This window comes from Xylocopa sonorina, chromosome 4 (genome assembly GCF_050948175.1).
Source record: "Xylocopa sonorina isolate GNS202 chromosome 4, iyXylSono1_principal, whole genome shotgun sequence".
Lineage (NCBI taxonomy): Eukaryota > Metazoa > Arthropoda > Insecta > Hymenoptera > Apidae > Xylocopa > Xylocopa sonorina.
In genome coordinates, this window is record NC_135196.1 from 9,132,551 (window position 1) to 9,155,172 (window position 22,622).

A 22,622-nucleotide genomic window follows, 5' to 3' on the forward strand; every position below is an offset into this window, starting at 1 on the left:
TGCACGATCTTTCGCTGGAACGAGTATAGTCCGAGACTTTTGAAGCTAACGTACACCTGTGAAACGACGCACACCTGTTTGTCGGGCAATCGTTAAATTGGCAGACGGTGGGATTTAATCGGAACACGATCCCTTTGATATCCGTGAAATCCTGCTACTTTGTCACCGAATTACACGGGGGACACGCATTTACCCGGAGCATGCCTGGCAAAGTTTAATCTGTAAACGATCTGCAAACGTCACGGTCCGATGTCGCCGCCCCCGCGATCCGCAAATGTCTCAAACTGTGTGCATACAGACGAATTAAAGTTGGTACGGTACGCCTCATTGCAAGTAATCACGAAGCAATCAGTGCCCTTTCTTTGCTTTTTTTTCACAATTCTAGAGTGTCCATTGTATCCTGAACTGACTGTTCTGTTTCTCTTTTTTTTTTTTGTAATTTGTTTGTTTCATTGTTGCGCAGACGACGTGCACGACGTTGCTCCGTTCCCGACGATGCGATCGCGAGGCTGTGAATGGAAAACGACAAATGATGCTTTGAAAACTCGAACTTACTAATGCAAAATTTCATAACACATAATGGCAAGATATTTAAAATAAGAATTTGTAATCCTCTATAACCTTGCATTGTCAATTGTGCTTGGAGATCGCTGACGAAGGATTCCTTAAATACAGTGGTGGGGTACATGTATGTGTGCATAAATGAGTAAACGTCTCTCTTAAATTTAATTGATCTTATTCAGAGAAATTTTATTTTCTGTTTGCAACGTGTATTTTATATTTATGTATAAATACATGTTTGAAATCATAAATATCATATTACAAATGATTACAATTACATCAGGACTGCGGCTTGCATTTGATACAAGCGATTAATGAATCAGAGCTTTGCATGATTAGAACCTTTTGTATTTGAATTTGATTTAGTAATGAATTTCTCGTAGCATAGCGAGTAATAATTAATGATCAGTTATAGTTCCAGTGTGCTTTTTAATCAATTTAACATCCATATTTTTTGTAAGATGTACACGTGTGTATGTGCTATACGATGGTATGACGCACTATTCTTAATATGATCTATAAAGTTTACATTTTCTTGTAATATAATAGAATGATATAACGTCTTGTACATGTACGCTCGCCACTGTATATTCGAATTAATTGCACTTTTATTACCTTCATATATAGAAAAGCAACAGTTGAATAATGCTTTGATTAATCAAATTATTTATTAACATTTCAGTTTTCTAACTATACATCTTCTCTTAATAGGAAGATAACAATATGATAGGTATATATACTATGATAATGATAAACTTATCATAAAATAAGAGCCATCGTTATTAACTATACGCTCTGTCATTATTGCTTGTTGACCTCCTTCGCTTGTGTTGTTTAATTGGAAACAACCAAACGAGTAATCAAAAAGTCTTTAGATAGAAATCATCTGAAAAGCTTGAACAGGTTACAGAGGATTAAAATTCGCCGGCAGCGACACATCAGCGCGCAATTAAATTCTTTTCTATCATCGAAACTGTCATCCGCTCGATAGTGACCCCCTCATCGATTACATTTCATCCGAAAGGGCCCTTGCCATTTCCTTTTACCCAATTACGCTCGTCCCCGTCCCCTGTACACTTCGACTGTGACACTTTTGGTGCTCAGTGAGGAGACGACCGAGAGGGAGACAAACGAGAGAGAGAGAGAAAAGGGAGAAAGAGAGAACGGGGTAAAAACCTGGGTGAAATAAAGGAAGGAGGAAAAACCGTTCCATGGTAATGCTCGGACGCCGTGAGAGATCGAGCAGACAACGAGAGTGTAGCCTCGAATGAAAGGATCCTTTTCCTTCTTCCGTCCTCCGCCTGTTCCTCCTCCACAAGTTCAAGAGATCCTGTTCACGGGGATTCCGGACGACTCTGACGGGATAAACACTTATTCATGTAACCATCGCCGCGCCGCTTCCCGTTCTCAAGCAGTAGCGTTGCTCGCGCGATCGAACCGCTCGCATTCACGCACAAGTGCACGTCGTCTACGTTGATCCAGATACCGAACAAGGCGTGTGTGTGTGTGTACGATGTTCCAGGTGTGACCATCCTGTTGTCACAGACGGTGTTTTCCCTGCTGGTGGCCCATGTGTTGACGCGAACCTCCGAGGCGGTGCCACTTATAGGTACCGATCCATCTTTCCTACCTACACCCTTTTGCTGATGATCTTGCTCGGTCTGTGGAGCTTTCTCGTGCGCTCGACGATATCGTGGCTTCCGTTTTAATCGAAAATTGTGCGGATAATCAAGTTGTCAAATTGGATGATTACAATTGAAAACTATAAAAGGGAATAACGATTAGAGATAATAATTTGTAATGATACATTTTCTCCCTGCCTTGAAAGGACTACGTACATATCTTTCGTTCCAATTTTGCAAGGTTTCTGCATCTTTAAATTACTCTTCTTTAAAGTTGTACTGGTTAAACGTTTTTGAACATTTATTTTCACAATTTAATTTCTTACGCAAGTGTCAAGTGCGAAATAACGTTGATTTAAATAATTTGAATATTATTGAATAAATAGAAATGAAATTTGTCTTAATTAACTTCGAGAAAACTCCCCACAGACTCTTGACTTGCTTTAGAATTACCTAGTGCTCTATCCTTCGTCTCTCCACGTTTCTCTGACTGCTTACAGTCTCTTATCGCGACAATACTTTGCCTATTGTCAAGCGCACCTATTTCGTAAAACGAGGCAGCCTTCCTTCCAGCAGTCTCGCATTAGAGAGAATTTAGAGAGACTCGCATCTACAAGAGATTATCTATCGCGCATTTCTGCCAATGCACGAACGAATCCGTGCCTAGGCAGTAAGTCGTTTCTCTGGGATCCAATTTATTCGCACACGAACCCAACCTTACCTTCCCACACGAACTACCTATAATAAAGTACACGCTATTACGCTGTACACTAAATTTCACAAGCTATTACCTGAACCACAGCGCCGCTCTTACCGAACACGATCATAAATGCTTCTCGATATGATAATGGAACGGATATTCTCGAGGTAGCCTTGATTTATCATCGATCGTACATAATGGTTGACAATGTGTTCACTTCGTCCAAGTGAAAAGTGACGAAAAAAAAAAAAAAAAAAAAGAGAAAATTGTCAACAAGAAAAGAAAGGACGAAGAAAGCTGCAAATTAAGAATAGATCGCTTGAAAACTGTCTCGTGCGGAGATTTACGGAAGGATCGCAATTGAAAATCGCGGACCTCTGAAAAACCGTGGAGCCTGTCAGCAATCCGCAGAAACGCGGATTCTCGAACGGGAGACAAAGGTGGTCGCAAGCAGCGATTGCGGGCGTGAAAAAAGTTTCCGCAGGCGCGGGTCGGTTTCGCGTTCGGTAAGAAGGCGGCGAGAAAAGGCATCCACCGGGAGGAACAGTCTCCCTTTCTCATCTTCGAGAACACCCATCGCGACAGGGCCGGTCTGCCGCGAACAAAGCGCGGAATGCTCTCCTCTTCATGCCTGCCTCCCTCTTATGCAGCTTCGAAAAGTAAATGGAAGGAAATGCGCGTTGAATGCCACCGCCCGCCTAGCCTGGCCAGGCGCGTGCAATGCCGCGTTCCTTCTGCTGGCGCTGTTTTTGTTCGTTGTGTTGTATGCGATATAAAAAAAAAAAAAAAAAAAAAAAAAAGAACGAGACGGGAAGAGTACGTTGCGATTCCGTTACAGGCAATGTCGCGTTAGCTCTGCTCTATAAGGTAAGGAGAAGAGCCAGATAAACACGACAACTGCGTTCTTCGATCACCTTCTCTTCTATCAATCTGCCTGACGCTCTAACGATCGGTTCCAAGGGGCATCGTGATGATCTCTGGAGACTGTCCCATTCTCGAGACGTACATACGTCCACGTGCAATCGGTCTAGTCTTTGATTGGTTCTGCCTGCGTTCGAATGATCAGGAATGTGTCGTCTGTTAACGGATCGGTTCGTTTGTTCCAGTCGAATCGAATGTCGATCGAACGGTAAGACGAGGAATGAGCAGTCCCCGTGAAGCTGCATTCGACTTTTCTCTTTGCTTTTCTCTCTCACTCTCTCTCTCTCCCTATTTCTCTCTTCCTCTCTCTCTCTCTTTCTTTTTCTCTCTGTCTCTCTCTCTTTCTGTCTTTCCATCTGTCGCTGTCGCCTACTTTGCGATCAAGTAGAATTGTTGACCTCGCACTGTCCGCCTACAGACACGATCGTTCGCAACACGACACGCTGATGAGGTTGCTGTTCCTTAGGTCTTGGGCGACTTCGAGCTGTACAACCCGCGGAATAGTTGAAGCGGCAGAATCTCTTTGATACACGCTGATAACTTTCTTTTCAAAGGACGCACACGGGTCCGCGACTGATTTATTCTGCTCTCACTTCTACGAATAGCTGTCTCTTCTTTCCCTCTCCGTTTATTGTTGTTTTGCGAATGAACATTTTCATTAGGGTGATGCTGGCTTGTTAGTAGAAGAGTGAAAAATCTGAGCTCACGAATCAGTTATAAGAATCCATGGCTTCCCCTAAAAGGTGGGAAAAGAAATAGATGGTTATTGTGTTGATTTTCTGTTACATTAATTAATCGTTTAAGTTGTTTCTCTTTTTTTTTACAGGTTGATAATAAAAACTGTACAGTGTTTATTTTATATTCAGAGATATCATAATTTGTTTCAATGAAATATATATATTACATTGTAATCGATTTTTAAGTCAAAGGTACTTAGGAATTATTTGTACATTGTATTACTCAGATTTTATGTAAAGGTACTCACATTATACGTACACGTTTACAGCCACTACTAACGAAAACTATAAAATTCCTGAAGAGAGGGACCACGGTCTTAAAGCTACAACCAATTTTTCAGACCAACGTCAAAACAATTGTTCTATTAGGATATTTTCGGGTGAGACGAATCACGTTTTTAAGAACATCTAAAAAGACGAATACTTTAGAATGTTTATTAAATATTATATTTCGTGAGTTGCATAATGAATGATCTGTTTTAGAATATGTCATAACATATTTATACACACATACACGCACACACAATATCTTTACCAACAATATCTAAGAAACAAAAGAAATAATATTCTAGGCTGTAATTTTATTTTCACTCTAGGCTCATTATTATTTTCACTATAACGAAACAATACACCAACGCATTACTTGTTTCATAGATAATAATTTCGGAATTAATTGTGTGGTCTCTCTGTTCTGCTTATCGATGTCTACCAACACTATCCTCTAACTAAAAATGTTTTTAAATCCGCATGACAAATATAAAAGTATATCAACGAAGATTTCGACGTTAACTTTGTACGTTGCGATCACAAGCTAAACAAAATAGCCGTTATAAAAGAATTAAATACGGTGCACTAGAAAAAGTAAAGTTCAAGTAAAAGACCAAACTAACATCACTCCGTTGCTTTCATTTGGCGTCTAATTAAATTCTCATACCCTGAAAGGAAAAAGTTCAATAGTTATACTCAACAGTGTCTACTGACTTTTCATTGACCGAAGTTTTCAACTTCTAAAAAGCCACGCAGTGCTATCTTAGAACCTTATTACTAATTAATACTTACTAAACATAGCTGACTTTCTTTATCGAGTCCTAACGGAAGTCGAGTACCTGCGAGCTGTATTCTCAAATATTCCCTTATTAAAAAGTAAGATGTAAAAGGTCGAACGCATTTGTTGTTGTTCGATGAAAACTGTCCGTTTCGCCAGTTACTATCATCCGTTTGATCGATTCGTAGTTACGAAACGGTCTCTTTCTAACTGCTGCGAAAGGACATTCCCATCGGAAGGTAAATCGCAGCAGATTGGGAGGATTTGCGCGACGGTAGCAGCCGGTCTCGATGTAACTGCATCTGTTATACTTGCTCGTCCCATTTTTCCCGCGATCAATCGCTCAAAATCGGTCGCGTTTCACTTAACAGGTAATCCTCGTTATTGAATCTCTGTTCCTCTGGTCGAGCGGGTTGGCTCCCGGGCATAAAGAAGGATTTTCCGGGTAAAAACGCGGACGTTTAAATAAGAGGAGCACACCGCGTGTAAATGTACTCTATACCTCCATCGGGGCGCACGAGTGTTTCTATTAAAATCTAATCTTCTGTGTCACCCGTAGTTGTTTGACCAGTTGATTGGATCCAACGGAGATTGATTTGTCCCGATCTCCGCAGCTTCTAATGGACACGTTCCCAGCGAACGGATTTTAAAATCCATGATCGACTCGTGGGATTCGAAGAGCTGTTGTCCTATTCGCGATTCTGCAGACTTCCCGAGGGTCTTTTTTCTTTTTTTTTTTTTTGGTTTTCGCGAGATTTCTTAATCCAGCAGCGCTGGTCGCGATCGTGCGAACTCCACGGGCGCATAAAACGTTTCAAAAGGGGCAACGAATAAGCAAAGTTCATAAGTTTGTATTAAGCGTTTCGGGACATTGAAACTTTACGGGTAATAGTCCCGCCAGTCGTGAGTTATCCATGAAAATTCCCTTCGTTTTGTTATTAATTATGTCGCCTCGAGCGGCCGCCTTGTACGATATGAATTGCGGCAATTCGCCGAAACGTACTTCCCAGGCTACTTTCGAACTGCCGGTGTTTGCTTAAGAAATTTAAACGGGTCAAGGGAAATGATCGAGCAACTTCGCCAGAAGTCGAGGATCAAACTGATTGCAAATTAAACTTTCAACCGTTCACTGATAAATAGCGGGGAATCAACCACTTCTGCTCGTAATTACAGAAGAATGTGGTAAAAATCCCGAAATAACGGCAAAGTTTTATCATAGAACGAATTTAGTAGAATTCTTGACTACGTTGCTCGTTCTCTTGCTTCAGAAAAGAGAAATAGTTCAAAACTTTATTCACCCTTGGAATTTTGTTATAAGAAACGAATACAATAATACGGAATATACAATATTTAATTTCTCTGATTCGTATTATATACTAACGAATTTAGTTGCAGATATTGGTTTAAATGTATAAATAAAACATACAATCAGAAGTTCTCAATTTCTTCGAAATTTCTACTGATTTGAATGAATTAATCCGAGCAGATTCATGTGCGAGGTAAATAAATAAATACCGCGAACTGTTTAAAATGTGCCCATATTTATTCTCGCTCTTCCTTCTTGAGCGGAAAGGAAAAAAGATTCAAGGATAATTTACAGCGGTGCGTATTTAAATGAACTCGAAAATTGAGACGCGTGTAAATTACGTGCAAATCCAAAAGGGTCGAGGTAAAGGGTGTTATCATATCCAGTTTCCTTTTCCTTTTCCCTTTCCTTTCTGACCCTTATCCGACGGCATCCATTTTACATTCGCGCGCTTGTCGCATTTCCGGTACCAGCTACCACTCTTTCATGCTTTGACTGCCGATGCGGTGTGGGTATTATAAAGTGCAGGTTGTTCACTCTGACGGTCTACAAAATTTTATCAACGGTTTGCCGATAGTGTAATAAAAAAAATGGTTAATTAAATTGTAGACGCGTCTGTAATAGTAACAAACTTTAAAAATTATTTAAAATCTACCATTTTTCTCTGTTGGCGGTAAAAAATATATTCGTATGTCACGTTTCCGGTAATTTCACCTGTCGAACTAACAGAATCAGTGTTCTGTTACATCGATCGTAAATTCTTTTTCCATTTTTTCCATTTCTCTATTTATTTCCTTCTGTTACGGTTATATTTGCGCAGCTGGTCGCACAATTTTCGAACTACAACAAACAATCGATCAAATTGCCGTCAATATTCATCACTGCGAGATAGTCGAATACGGGATACCGATTTTGTTTTTCGAATGTCGTTCTTACATGAAAGGCTTCGATGGACACGAATGCTACGACGTCGAAATTTCGAAGCCAAGTAAATATTATTCATCTGATTTCGCGTAACTTTAACTTCTTACGATCATTTCGCGTTTTAAAGTAACGATCGATCGATAGAATCGGCTGTCTATTTTTGCAGCTCGCTGAAATTTTTTCTGTCCGCCAACGTGTCGGTCGTTCGAAAAACCGCCGATATCCCCTCAGCTTCTGATAGGATGTTTTTCCAACGAGAGAGCGTGAGAACGCAGCTACGTGTTAAACTTTTCGCAGCAACGGCGAATCAGCCACTCTCTTTCATATCGCGTCCCCGTGCAAAAGGCCAGGCTCTTTCGAGCGAGTACAAAGCTCGTCAGCGCGCGGGGAACGAGGAGAGGTCAAACGTACAACGAGACTTTGACGAGCACGCTCGTTCGAGGATCTTTCCCAGTCTTCAATTGGGAACCGTTTTTTGCGCGTCTCATTCATATTAACGCGCTAACATATCGAATTCGACGAGAGTAAACGCCGGTTATTAAAGTCTCGACGGATTCGAGTGGCGCCAGTGCCTCGCAGTTGAAACACCGTCGTTCCCGTTTAATCAAAAAGAAATTTAAAAACCAATAGGACCCGCGATCGAGACCTTCGAAACCTTGCTTACTGTTCCCATTAGAAACTTGCGAACGTCCAGTTTGCTCAAGCAGTGAAAGTTCTTTGGTGTACCAAGCGATATAGCAGTCGCAGTAGTATCGGTCAATGGAAAGTCGGACACTTGAGGAATCCGTTAATTACGTTAAATATCATCGTGAAAATTTGCATTTATTTGAAAGAATATCGCAAACTAGTAATGTTACTCTCGTTGTGCACGTGTGCTTTGGTCATATGTACAAACATATATGAAAAACTACGAACGTACACGTATAATGTTAGCTTACAATGCAACGAGTGTGAGGGATCCAATGCACCCTGCGCACGGTGTTCTACCTCGTTGATTTAACAGCGTTAAACTAGGGACATTTTGCACGCGTATTCGTATGAAATATTACTAAAATCCACGATTAGGGTAAACACCCGTTGACAATTTCTATAATGCGCTGGTGTTTCATGGCGGTACGCTGGGAATCAGTTTTATGACAAGTTATAAAATGTATGAAATTTTCAACTTTATGGACTCCTTGATACCACCAACTATAAAGGTTGATTTTACTCCTTAAATGTTGACCATTGTCAATAAAAAAACATATATAAAAGAAAGTTTCCTGCCAGCAAGCATCACGCGATCGCTTCACTTTCGACGGAACTTAGGATACAATATATTTCATTTTCTCTGTGCTGGTACTAGCAGAGAAAACCGAATGAGGATGGCTCGCGCGAATGCAAGAGAGCAAAGACCATTGATTCATGCTAAGAGAAACAAATGATCTCGATTTGGTCTAGTGCACCCATGCCGTAGCAGATGATTTTGCACGCGAGGACGAATGTTGGCATCATAAATTTAGACAGTGAAAAGCTTTGAACCAGAGAGAACTAATCTCGTTCAGCACCGTTTACGCTTTCTCTATCCTACTTCTCTCTATCTTTCCTCCCTCTCTTCTGCCTCTCGAGCTCACATTTTTTTAACTCTCAAGTGGTAGCCTCGAAACCATCGAACACGCCGGGGTTAATTATTTCTGGCGAAGTACGAGTGACGAGTAAATATCTGAATACATATATGATGAGGCTAGAAGAAGCAACGAAACTAAAAGGTTTTTGAAGCCGTTTAAGCATTTTTCTCGATGGTAACTTTTTTTCATGCACAAATACGAAAACGTTGAATCTCGTCGCTGGATATTTTTCAAATAATTTTTACAAGTCTCTTCTTAATTAGAGACTTAAGAATATGTATTGGAGAGAAATATTAAGTTATTTAACAGACTTTACATTTGTACTTAAAGCGATTTCATCCGACTAAACACTATAGTTCCGCGTTACACGTCCTAATGGACGTACAGCAGAGATACTTTCTTGCCGAGGAACGAATCGATTAGCGAGAAAGAAAAACGTTAGAAGAGGCTTATAACACGCTCTAAATACCCTAACGATTAATTGCTCGGTAACGATCGAGCCTGGGAATTAACGTGTATTAAAGCTGCGCTCTTAATACCACTCGAGGGTTAACCACTTTCTTGGCTGACCACACACTCTATTCTACTACTTGTAGTCCTGCGTTCTGTGTCTGTGCAGTGTTGAACGAAACTCTCGTAGTCGTATGATGATTATTTGAAACACGTAACGAGGCTCACTATTGCCACTACCACTGTCGCTGTCGCTGTTGCTACATTGGTTATCCTGCAAGGCAATATTCTTCATCCCCTTCTTCCGAGTTTGCGTTGTTGACCCGCAACGGTTCCGTTCGTTCAAAGACGCGCATACTGCAAGCCCATCACGCGGAAAACGTTGCAACGCGTAATTGTACGTCTGTTTAGCTTTACTGTACGTGCATATGCGTTCGTAACAAGATTTAAGAGTAATCGAGAGTTATTCGCGTTAGTCGACCGTGCGTCTAAGATCGACGCTCGACTACAAACTTCGATAGACATTGTCGAACAGTCGTTAATTAGGTTTCACGTTCCGCTGCTCCTCGATAATGAAAGTCGCAGCGGCTGGACTTTCTTACATCTCGATGGCACGTTCCGCGAATCGTGTTACTTTCGAGAGGCTGGAACGTTAACGCCGACATGCATGGAAGCACCTTGGTACTGTGCGCAATGATCAAAGGGCACGCGAGCATACTCTTCGAGCAGTTTTGCATCGCTCACCGTTTGCCATTTAGTCTTCTCCCTCTCTCTCTCTTCTCGTTCTTCCTCTCTACTCTTTAACACACACACACACACACACACGCTCTCTCTCTCTCTCCCTCTCTCTCGCCTACCTGTTCTTCTTCTTCACGTTCTTCTTCTGTCGCTGCTGTCGCTAAGTCCTGTTACCGTTTCTTCTCATTAGTTTCACTCACGACTACTGTACACGAAATGGCACCGCTGAACTTGCGAACGCAGTTACTTTATTACCAGGAGAAGCTGCCCAAAGGGGGCAAAATTGCGGAAGGGCCGCGGTCGAGCGACCGTTTCCGTCGAGCGTCCCGTTCGCGTTCCCCGCACCTACCGTCGACCTACCTCGGCGACCCCGCCAGAACCCAGAAATAATAATGTTACTTAACGCTGTTTAACCGCCCTCGCGCTACACAGGCCCGGGCAAAATTGGACGAGACTAATTGCAAGCGGTGTTTTTACGCCCCTGCGTCCGCGCGTATTTCTTGCATCATTGTGTTTGCTGACCTCGGGAGCGCCCCGTGATATATCGCGGAACGTATTTCCCGCCGCCTCGCACCGTTTTACCACCGTCTTCTTTTCCGCTCTACTTTTTTACCCGTTACTCCTCTGAAATCCTCGAGCTTTCCGCGACCCAGCCAATTTTTCAGATTTTCTTTGATACCTTGCGTGCGTTTATTCGTACGGTACAAGCAGTATTGTTTGCCAAATTTAATTAATTTCAATAGAGTTTGTTTGTTGAATGTGTAAAGTTCTGGCAGCACCTGATCGCTACGTGGCTAAAGTAATTTCAACTATCTATAAACGCAAAAGTTGCCATTATCAACTCGTAAAACAAGCAGTGCAAGAACCAACCATTTTGCAGTTATCTTCAATCACGCAAGATCATCAAATTAAATCGTTACTGCTCCATTAATTCACCGTTAGTGGCGCGTAGCTTGCATCGTATCGGTGATATCGCCGCGCTGATAGAATCGCACGTGATACGATCGCTGGGTAAAGAGAACAGCAATGAACGTTTCATTTAAGCGGTGGACCGGGAGCAACGTTATTGTAAAACCGGGACGATTCGGGGAAACCAGTCGCATCGGTCGAGAGGGAAACGATCTTCGCTCGTCGAAGAATCGAAGTTGAAGATAAATCGATCGAATTAATTCGATGCTCCCTTTTCATCGAGATACGAGCAGATTCGGGTGCTCTTCGAACTTTCTAACGCAATAATCCTTTAATGGATTCTAAAATGAATATTCTATATAAAGTATGTTTCATGGTGACCAAAGTTAAAGTATAATTCCAGTACATGTACATATGTGTGTTAGTATAGAAGAATATAGCAGTGCAACGACTTTAGCGTAAAGATTACAACCAACTGGTTCTTTTACTTCTCTTTTCGAAAGCAAAACCTGAACGAATGAAAGCATAATTTTCAAAATCAATATCTCTTCCAATTATTACATCGTATTCTACTATTAACAAGTTGAAAAGTATTAAAGAAACCGTGGGTCACAGCTGACCTATTCTCTTGGAAACTGAGGTCGAACATTCTACAACTTGATAGCTATTTAAAACGATACCCTCCACGCTGATTACGAAGATTTTTTAACATGTTGTCAGAAACATGATCTGAACAACTTTTTCCTGTACGTATAACTGCCGGTATCACTTAGTTTCCGAGATACTCGCAAAAAGAGTAGGAACCGCTATAATGGATTCCAGCTACGACCCTTTGCACTCCCTTGGCGCCATTACACTGCAGCGATATTGACCTTTAACTTTCCGACGCAGCGATCTTCCATTAATTCCTTCCATAAGTTCATTCATTTCATTAAATTGTACTTTGTTTTTATCTTATCATCGTTCATTTGAAATATACATTATTATCGCGGTGTAATAACGAAATTCAGTTTAATAACTAATGTAACTCTTAATATAACTCTTCCAAGAGAGTGGGTCACGTGTTCGCGTAAAAGGTCAACACAGTTATATATATATTTATATGTAATATATTTTTTTAATATTTGCAATATCACACTATCGATTCTCTCTACGTTTCTAGATATGTACATGTACACCTGATGGCACTTGGTACAAACTTTGTCGTAACTGTACGTGAAATATACTTTTTATGGTATCAGCATCTTTGAGAAAAGATTGAAAAACATTATATTAAACTGGTGCTGTGTCTCGATCAAAATCTGAGATTTAAAAACCCTTTTCACCATGATGTATTGGTGAACATACAATTGTGTTATTTCTCTCCTGTTTAATGTCGAATTAACGTTTAGAAATATCGGCTAAAATTCATATAAGACTTAGTGAAAAAGAATGGCTTCGTTAGGAGAACCGATAAAGTGGGATCGCGCAATTCGAACCTTCAACTTCGTTCTCGCTTTTCCAGAACATTTCTATTTCCACAGCCAATCGATTTCTGATTTCCAAACGATCTTATATCGGCAGCAATATCCAAAATCGACGATTCCCTACCTGTTCTCCATTCGACGCGCACCTCGCTCGCTTCCGTGACCCTAAACCACCGCGGAATGTAATTTCGCGTCGGCGGCAAACCGAACAAATCATAACGCGCCGTGAAAACGATCGCGACGCACGCGGCAGACGCGTTACGAGCCCGTTAATGCGAAACACGCGGCCACACGCGCCATTACGCGACTCGCGCCACTAAAATGGCGAACCAGCCAGACCTCCGGCATCCCCCTTCGCCCCCTTAAGCGAAAATTGGAAATCCAACTTGCTCCGTAGAAGCTGGCTAAGCGTTGCTGAACAGAATGTCTCCTCGAGGGGATAACGTTTAGACATCTTGTAGAAACCGTCGGATTATCATCTTTATTGGGAAGTATTAGGGCTTTAAGACTTTAAATGACAATAAACGTAAAAGATATCCGGGGAAACGCTTAATAATTACTTAGTCCGCGCGTGAAGAGGTTTGAAATTGAAGCACGTCCACGAGATAAACGTATTTCGCGATCGAAGTCAAATAGCATCAATTGGCGACATCAAGTAACGGCTACAGGAAATGAGAATATAAAATAAAGAAAGAATAACGCTGTCGAGGAACATTGAGATGAAAAAGAATGTGGAAAGCGTTTCTACGTGACAATGGAAGGAACGTGCTTATTGACGCAAAGAATGAAAAACTGATCGGGCGACCGTGCAGAGGATGAAGTGGATGGAATGGCTGCCAATTTCCAAACCTCTAAAATGATATTGTGGACGTACAAGGGATAATAAGTTCATAAAGATAAGAACGAGAAAAGTGCTTCTTTCATTCTTCTTCTCTCTGAAATGATTTACGATATTGCACCTCCGATGGATAATCGCGAATGCACCGACAGTTGATTAATTTTATTTAGAAATATTTTTAGTCGCTAACAGTGAGTGCAAAGTAAAGTTTGAATTTATTTTATTTGAATTTACGATCATTTTCGTGCCAGAATTTTCAGCCAAAGCGGAAACGTGTATTTTTACTTCAATGATGTTTTCGTTAAATTGTAGAAAATGAGAAAACTTTTAATTGCCATGAATTTCGAGGGAAATTACATTAACGGAAGAAGCTCATCAAGATAAAATATAATATGAACATTGGAAGCGTACGAAACCGTGTCAGAATTGAAACCGAGAGAAAAAGAAATACTTTGCTACGTAACGTGAACGTGCAGAAAAACGAAAGCGGAGAAACATGTGTAAATGAATACTCCTATGCTCGTAATTATGAAAAACAAAATGTAAACGATGTAATTTACAGAGTGCAAGAACAACTCGACTCGAGAGTCGTTCTTGTGTAAACAATTCTCTGAGTACCTTAAATGCATCAATTATCCAACATTTCTAACATTTTGAATGCCTAAAAATCCAGCAATCCATTACACAGTCATTAAATATTGAAACATTATTTAATATAATCGTTTAGGATTCGCAAGTATTATTGTACAAAATTCATTTCTTTTTCTCCTAAAAACATACCAAAAACTTTACTTTGCACCGTCGAGTTGGCTTGCCTTCAGAAACGATCCGCATCTGATCCGCGACGACACTTCATGTCAATCAAAAACGAGTACGATTAAAAGCTGGCTGTAAAAATTGCCTGCGAAAACGTGAGATCGCGCGTTTGAGGTTGTAACGAGGACCGTCGCGACGAGAAAATTCGCGGCAAAGTCAGAGTCGATCGCGAGAACGCAAACTACCGGGGATAGAATCATAAAGCGTGGATGGCGGAGAAAGGAAAGCGGGGTTTCGCGTTCCTTCGAGCGCGACGAAACGCGCGAGCGTCGTAAAACGTTCCGTTCAACCATCGAGTCCGCGACGAAATTGGTGAGGACGAGAGACAAGAGATCTCGCGCGGTTCGAACCGCGAGAATTACGCGATGCCGTTTCCGGAAGCGACAAGAGGGAGTTCGAGGGCGAAAGGAAAAATCGCGAGACGCTCCGTCGAGCGAGGAACCCAACCGCGCGGTTAAAGAACCCGCCGTCGCCGCCATTAAATTCACGAGATTACAGATCCGCTCGGTCGGGTTAACGCGGAGGAATTAAGTTTCCGTCGACGGAACGAGATAGCTGGAGGAGGAAGACGAAAATGCGAATACGAAATAAAGGAAAAGTTGGGAGACGAGATGAAGGCACGATAAAGAGGTGGCGGCTGTATCGCTTTCGACATCGTATCGAATTTTAGCCGGCAATTTTATATCGTTTCCGCGATGCACGGTCGATCCGCAAATTCTTCAGTTGTCAAACACATTTTCCGGCTGTCGAAATTTTCATTCTCGATACATAGACGCGAAACATTCCGTGAAAATATCAAACCGCACGAGTTGAGGTTGGTCATCCCTAAAATAAAAAACAGCCGAGTTCACGCGAATTTCCTGCCGTTCAGGCCGCACGCACGCTATGTGTACACTCAGTCATGGATATAATTGAAAGCCGATATAAATTCGATTTCTATTTTCCGATAAATTCATAACAAACGAATAAATGTAAAAAATTTAATAAAATCGGTCATTCGTATAATGTATCGTAACAAAATTTGATATAGCGATAATGACAGGGGCATACGTTGTAAATTTACGTTATCAGAATTGATACAGCAATCGTTCACAAAAATGTAACCACCTCTGCTAAATAAAATCCGCATGATGGATCGTCAGTTTCTTTAATTCGACGTTAATACGTTATAAGGTACTATAGCAATATATATGTATTTTTATTTTTGATTGCTTGTCATTTATTTCAAACATAAAGCTTGAAAATGCTCGTGAAACTTCTATTAATATTCGAATATTTTGGTGACTGACTGTGTGCAGAGTGTGTGTCTCTGGAATTCTATGCAATCGTCAAATACGCGGAAATTCGATATAATAGTTTGCGTTGCGTATTGTTTCTAAATCGAATAGTAGGAAAATCACATATTTCGTATGTACAGAATTATTCATATTTCATATGCACATAACACGAATATCCCTTCGATATAGAAATCGTTATTCTCCCTCCCTCCACGTTCGTATCTCGTTCTATCTCAACGTGCTGTTACATCCATCGTTTCTCTACTGAAAATATAATAAATACGAATGTATTCCTTAAAATATCCACAAGTGAAATGAATTGCTACTTTTAATTACAATTGCAACACTATTAATTACAATAATGTTTAGGAAATGAAAAAAATAGGTAGCGACCACCGAAAATCTTGTATGAAAGTACTTTACGCATCCAATCAAAATTTTACATCATAAAATTCATTTCAATATGAAGGAGAATAACATTGTTCAAATTTCTATTCGAATGTCACTTTTTCCTGAAATTGTATACCTGTATAGAGCAGGTCTAAAGTGTTCATTTCCCGTCATTGTCTACCATTCTCCCCCATTTTTTCAAACAACTTTTGCACAATGTGTGCAGCGATATACGTGGGACCAGATAAAGCAAAGATATAACGATCTATCGAACTGACTAATCGCACTCGATCTGCAAAAAAAATCGTGGAATCGATCGTGAAATAGATTGCTCGAGTTATCAATAACCCCAGAGACGAGATAGCGTTTCTCCATCCAAATGCAGTTTGCGGCTGTCGTTTAGTACATCGCAAAATATTAATGCGGAGTTTGAGAAAATTGTGAAACGAATCAGGGGGTGAGAACAGTAAACTGTTCGCTCAAACTCGATCGCTCCTCGTGTATCCACTTTCTCTTTTATACGGAATAAAAAGCGCTCGAAGGAATAATACAGAACCCTGATTGGGAGTGAACTTCCACTAAAAGTGGTAAATCCTTTTTAAACAGATCTGCTATTTGGTCAACGAGCCGGTACATAGCCCGCTGTTTGTTTGGGCGCAACACAAGTGCTGGTATTTAACAGCTAATTAAACGCGCGTTGTTAACTGAACCGTGTAATGGATCGGCGTTATACGCATTGATGGTGCGTCGAGCGAAAGAATCGCGTGCCCTTTTGATTTCGCGCGAAAAAATCATCGAGCGACGGCTAATTGGGCGGAAATTCGTTCTCGCGAATCACGTTCAACTTTCTCGACGATCCTGATCACCTTTTTCACCGTTTTCCGTTCGTCGATTTATGGAAATAACACCTTGCCAGCGTCGTTTTTCTCTGCAATCGTCCGCGCGCGACGGAATTAATGCACGCGAACCAGCGAACGATCGCAGACGCCGCGACGGAAGCGTCCCACGCGTATTTAATGAAGCCGCGTCGAGCGCGTATGCAGAGATCCTCCTCGTTCGCGTTTACCGCTCGCAAACTCCACGGATTGTTTACTTGTACGCGCATACGATATATGTACACGCCTGATAATTTACTCGTCGTCCAGTCGACGTTTGATTGAAGATATTATATTTTCTGCAAATATCAGAAGGGCGTGCAAATTTTACGTTTCACCTGTAAAACGGATATACGTTCCAGTATTGTGCGTGATAATTGATTTTTCCTGATATTTAAGAAAATGTAATAATATTCAATTAAAAAGTAGTGGCTCTTTCTTTGTTCAAATATCTCAGAAATGGCAAAGAAATATGTAACTGATGATTCGATTAACCCAAATTTTCAATTATTTAAATAGTTGCGTAAGAAGTGGCCATGCAATCCTCAATTTCAATAATTAATCTAGAATTTAGCGAAACAATACATCGTAAATCAGGAGTTTGAAAACGCGTTAATAAATCACTGTCACACGGGTCCTCCTTAACTAAGCGTATCATTTCCCTGGTGACATCTTCTATACATATAGCATCGCGAATTATCGTTTCCCCTAAACTCCTCGATCCCCTGAATTCTGCAGCGTTCGTTCCCCCAAGTTTCAAGCGACAACACGTCAAACAAATGGTCCGCGATACGAGCGAAACATATTTTCTGTAGAACCAACCAACTGTTTAGGAAGAGGATTCGAGAATGTAGAACTTACTTCGCCCGATGAGTACAGCGCGCGCTTAAAATCTCGGATCCTTTTCTTTTTAGCACCGTGTATAATCCAACACGCGCTCTTTAGGATTCATTAATAAAAAAGGGAGGGGGGCTGCTTCCGTATACAACGATTAATCACGTCAGTGACGCTTACGCCAGCCGTTTATGGAGCCGTTAAACGCGGCTATGAAGATAATGCGGACTTTAAAAGCCGGCCTTTTTAACGTTACTTTTCCTCCCGCGCCGCCACAGTGATTAACCCTTTCCATTTATTTTTTCTTCCCTTTCGTTCTTCCTTAATGTTCTCGCTCGTTTCCCGGTCGGTCGTTTACCGGAAAATCGCGGCTAAGTAGAGACGAGTACTTGAGCGTAACGACGGATTTGCATTATCAAAGTTTTCTTCGATCGAACCGAGTACAAGACAGAGGGGAATAGCGTTCTTTAACGATAATATTTTTAGCGCGATGCAAGAAAATGGCGAGGGCATGGATCTCTACGAAACTCGAATAGATCGGGAATGAAATCTTTTCCCTGCAAGGCTTCTCTTTAATCTACCAAACCTAACTTTTCGCCTATCGTTTCTGTTCGTTTTTCTAAGCACACTTAGGATTTGCGTACAGTATAAAATACCGTAGCACAATTGACAAAACCTTATCTTGCAGAGAAGAATTCCATCGTGTAACTTGAGATTTATTTTTGCACGAAAAATCACTCGTTTTCCGGTCGAACCGTGAATACTAAAGACGCTCTGTATCAGTCACGTTGCTTTTCAGAGAGAGAGTTTTGTGCTTTGTTAAAAAATGATTTTTAAACAGAACTTTTAAGTTATTGTATAACAACACTCTTAATTAGACAAGTAACGAAGGTGCGAAACGTAATTGCAGTAAAAAATGAATTGAAACTACTAGCCCACCAAACTGTTATGCTATCCGGAAACTCATCATTCGCAATGTGTCACACTGAACGACTTACCATTTCGCACATCATTCAAAAAGTAACTGGAACACTCTTCAACTTTAATTACAGTGTAATCAACGACGCCTTTCGTACATTTTCACTGAAACCGTACAACTTTCTACTTGCAGACATTTCACACGTTCACGGTAGATAACTTTTAGCGTGTATGAAATATATCGTTGCCAAGCTATACTATAAACAAAAAAAGAAATAAACTTCACGAGTGCCTAACTAATAATCTCCAGAAAACAACATCCACGTTAATACGCAGTTCGAATCGAGGATACAGTAACAACTTCCCAGTAAGTCTGCCGCATACCAACGTTCGGGTTTCCTGAATGAGAAAAACGAGGCTTAAATTAATGTTACTATTAGTCTGAGCGCAGCTTGTACCTCTGTGCGAATGCTACCTGCTCTGCTCGTGTGCATCCTGCGTAGATAATGTAACGATATTCGTGCCGTAACCTAAAACACTGGTGCATCCTCGTAGGTAATTGCATTCCGTAGTTGCATGCCAATGTGTTAGATGTTCCCCCTTTCAAGGTATTAAACCAGGCTACCGATACGCGTTGCCGCAAACGATTCGAGGGGATTCGTTATTAAAATGTTCCTTAACACTCGGTTAAACGCACGATGCTCTCTGCGCTCGTGTAGCTCGTGTTGCTGAAGGAATTATTTGTCAAGACGCAGCTGCAGCTTCTTCCTTCCTGCCTCTTTCTCGCGACCCACCGAGATGGTTAATCGTCTAGAATGTACTTTGCTTTCCATTGCACGCGTTACGTTATTTTACCTCCAAGGAATTTGCTACGAGGAGTGAAAGAAGTACAGAATCAGATAAATATCGAGAACCCAAATTTAAAGAATCTAATAAAACACGAACGCAGAGAAATTCCAAGGGAATGATCGTGTGCCAGCGACAGAGCTTTCGTTACGGTGGTCATCGTGTAAAAGAAAAACAGAAGCGAGGAAAGCGCACGGGATATCGAGTGCGCAACAAAATGGACGCGCTTTAAAATGTCGCGGTAACAAGTCCTCTCGCAGTCGCCGGCACGAGCCGTAAAACGTTGTCACGAAACCGCTTATTTGCCTTGTGACCTGTACGCGCGAGCAGATAAGTATACAGATAGGTATACACGTATACGCAGCAGGTGTACGCACACTCACCCGTTTTACAACCGTATTACGGAACACAGTTCGGCTCTTGTTTCCCCCCTATTCGAGCGTGCTGTTCGCTTTTTTTACGATCTTTCTTCCTGACTCCGCTCGCCTAATTTCATCCTCTCTTGATTTTCTTATATCTGTGTTCTCTCCTCCGAGTGTGGAACGATTCCCCTAGCAGAAGGTCAACAGGAGCGCGGCCTCGGGTCGCCGGGAATGAATGCGAGGACCGTGTGATCGTGAAAACGTGTGCTCTTCCCTGGATCGCGAGCGTAAAACCGCAGATCTAGGATCGAGGGTGGCTGTATACCGTGAAACGGATCTTCTCTCTACGTGAATCGCACCTGTATACGGAACCGACTCGAACGCTGAGCGTTTCGATGTACTGGTTTCATTGTATACGTGTATCGTCATTATACCACGTAAATGACTATATTACAAATGTCATTTTAGTCTTTCGCGTGTGTAAAAGTATTTCAACTTCAACCTGCACACTCTCGATCCTCGAATCTACTTAAGTGAATCATTCGTGTGCGTGGGGAAACGAAGATGGTCGTCGGACCGAATGAAAGACACTATCGAGAACGAAATTGGTGTAAAGAGAAGAGAAGACGATCTTACGTTTTCAACGGTAATTGCGAAACTGTAATCGACGGGTAAGACCGAGAGGAAGCTCCGAAGTCTTTCATTCCGGCCGACCAATCAAGTGGATCCACCATCTATTGCCGTGACTAATCGCCTACTTTTTGTGTGTTTTTCTTCGGGGTATCTTCGGTAACACCCCGAATCCAGGGTCGTATTTCAATTGCATCATGTTCATGGTGGCTAGCAGCGTCGTTCTGACGGTGATGGTCCTCAACTATCATCATAGATCGCCGGACAGATACGAAATGGCGCAGTGGGTAAGCAAATGCTTCTTTTCCTTCTGTACTTCGACTGATCTTATCCCCAGCCTCCTTCGAATAGTCGGAAAAATTCACTCTTTTGCAAATGGTGAATTTTAAAGCGCAATACCGCAATGTTCAAGTAAATTCACTGATTATAATAATATATTTCTTTATAATTTATAAAACACGATAACAACCAAGTACCGTAGGAACGATTTTTCGTTTAATTCGATTACCGCGAAACGAAACCCCGTTCTAGTGACGTTGAACGTCCCGACAAATGATTAAGCAGAGGATTCGCGTTGGGACGGAGGAAGCATTCGGAACTAGTCCAGTTTACTGAAACGCGAAAGAACTTTGACAGATGTATGCAAAGATGTAGCCGGTATTTTCATTCATAAAACTCTGCCCTTGTCCGTAGTGGCCATTACAGCCATTAAAGACAGTGCTTTAGCCGCTGAAAGTTTAAAGTGCCTTCCAGGCGTTAGCACTTCCTCTTGCCCGTTGGTTACTAGAAGTTTCATAAACCGAGGAGAATCGTACTTCAACCGGAGCCGGGGATCCTACGGGCTCAGAAAAATTCCGCGCAGTACTCTGCCGTGCCATTATTTCCGGTTGGAAGATTCGTCGTGAAATAAAAAAAAAAAAAAAAAAAAATTCTAATTCCGCAGAGAAAGAAACCGCGCTCAGTTTGTAGTATTAAATTATTTCACTTACGCGAACCAACCAGACGGTAGAAATAGGTGCTGTTCTAGCCGGGAAATGGACGCGCTTCCCATCGACGTGGAATTTGCAGAGGATGGAGCGAAGCGAGAGTAAATTGTAAATTATGTATCAAGAAAAATGCCAAACAGTACGGGTTGGATTACATACCTTCTCGATCGAACTTCGAATATTGATAATAGACCGATGTGCTACAACTTTGAACGGCCAGTCTGCGTTTTAATAAATGATGAACTGCAGCCTGGGTTTTACGCGACTACTATAACCAACGATGGCGCTCCAATAATAATCTCTTCGCTAACAGCGTTCTATGTGCTGTACCGAAAGTTGTTTTTCAATACCTTGGAAACCGATAGAAATCTGAAATTAAACTTTTAGACTTGCTATCTACCCTTCTTCGCCTCCTACTTCTTGTAATTTTATCACAGTGAGAATACTCGAAACGATTAAATTCTATGCCACAGGTATTGCAAAAACATTTAATTTCAACGTGGAGGCATTTTAAGATACAACTTTAGCTACTATTAATTACTATTAATTGCTTACTATAAGAAATGTATTTAAACTTCCTTTCTCATTGCGCGTAGGTTAAAGTAGTGCTTTTACAATGGCTGCCATGGATGCTGCGCATGAATCGTCCAGGGAAGAAGATCACGCTAAAGAACATTCTCGGTAGCAACCAGAGGGGCAAGAGCATGGAGCTGCAGGAGAAAAGTAGCAAAAGTCTGCTGGCGAATGTTTTAGACATCGACGATGACATTCGTCATAAAAATAGTGCGGCAAATCCTCCTTCCGGCTACACAAGGTACACCATTGTTTTAAACCCCTCAAATTTTTTAGCTTATCGAGAATCCT

The 22,622-nt window shown here is 41.4% G+C and overlaps 1 protein-coding gene across 1 annotated transcript in view; it reads left to right on the plus strand.

The window, feature by feature from the left end:
- Nachralpha6 (nicotinic acetylcholine receptor alpha6) overlaps positions 1 to 22,622 on the plus strand; it is a 181,098-nt gene that overhangs the window by 154,205 nt on the left and 4,271 nt on the right. Inside the window, exons 10-11 of the mRNA XM_076894271.1 lie at positions 20,950 to 21,059; positions 22,355 to 22,572. Coding sequence (XP_076750386.1) covers positions 20,950 to 21,059; positions 22,355 to 22,572 — 328 coding nt within the window. The remainder of the gene's footprint in view (positions 1 to 20,949; positions 21,060 to 22,354; positions 22,573 to 22,622) is intronic.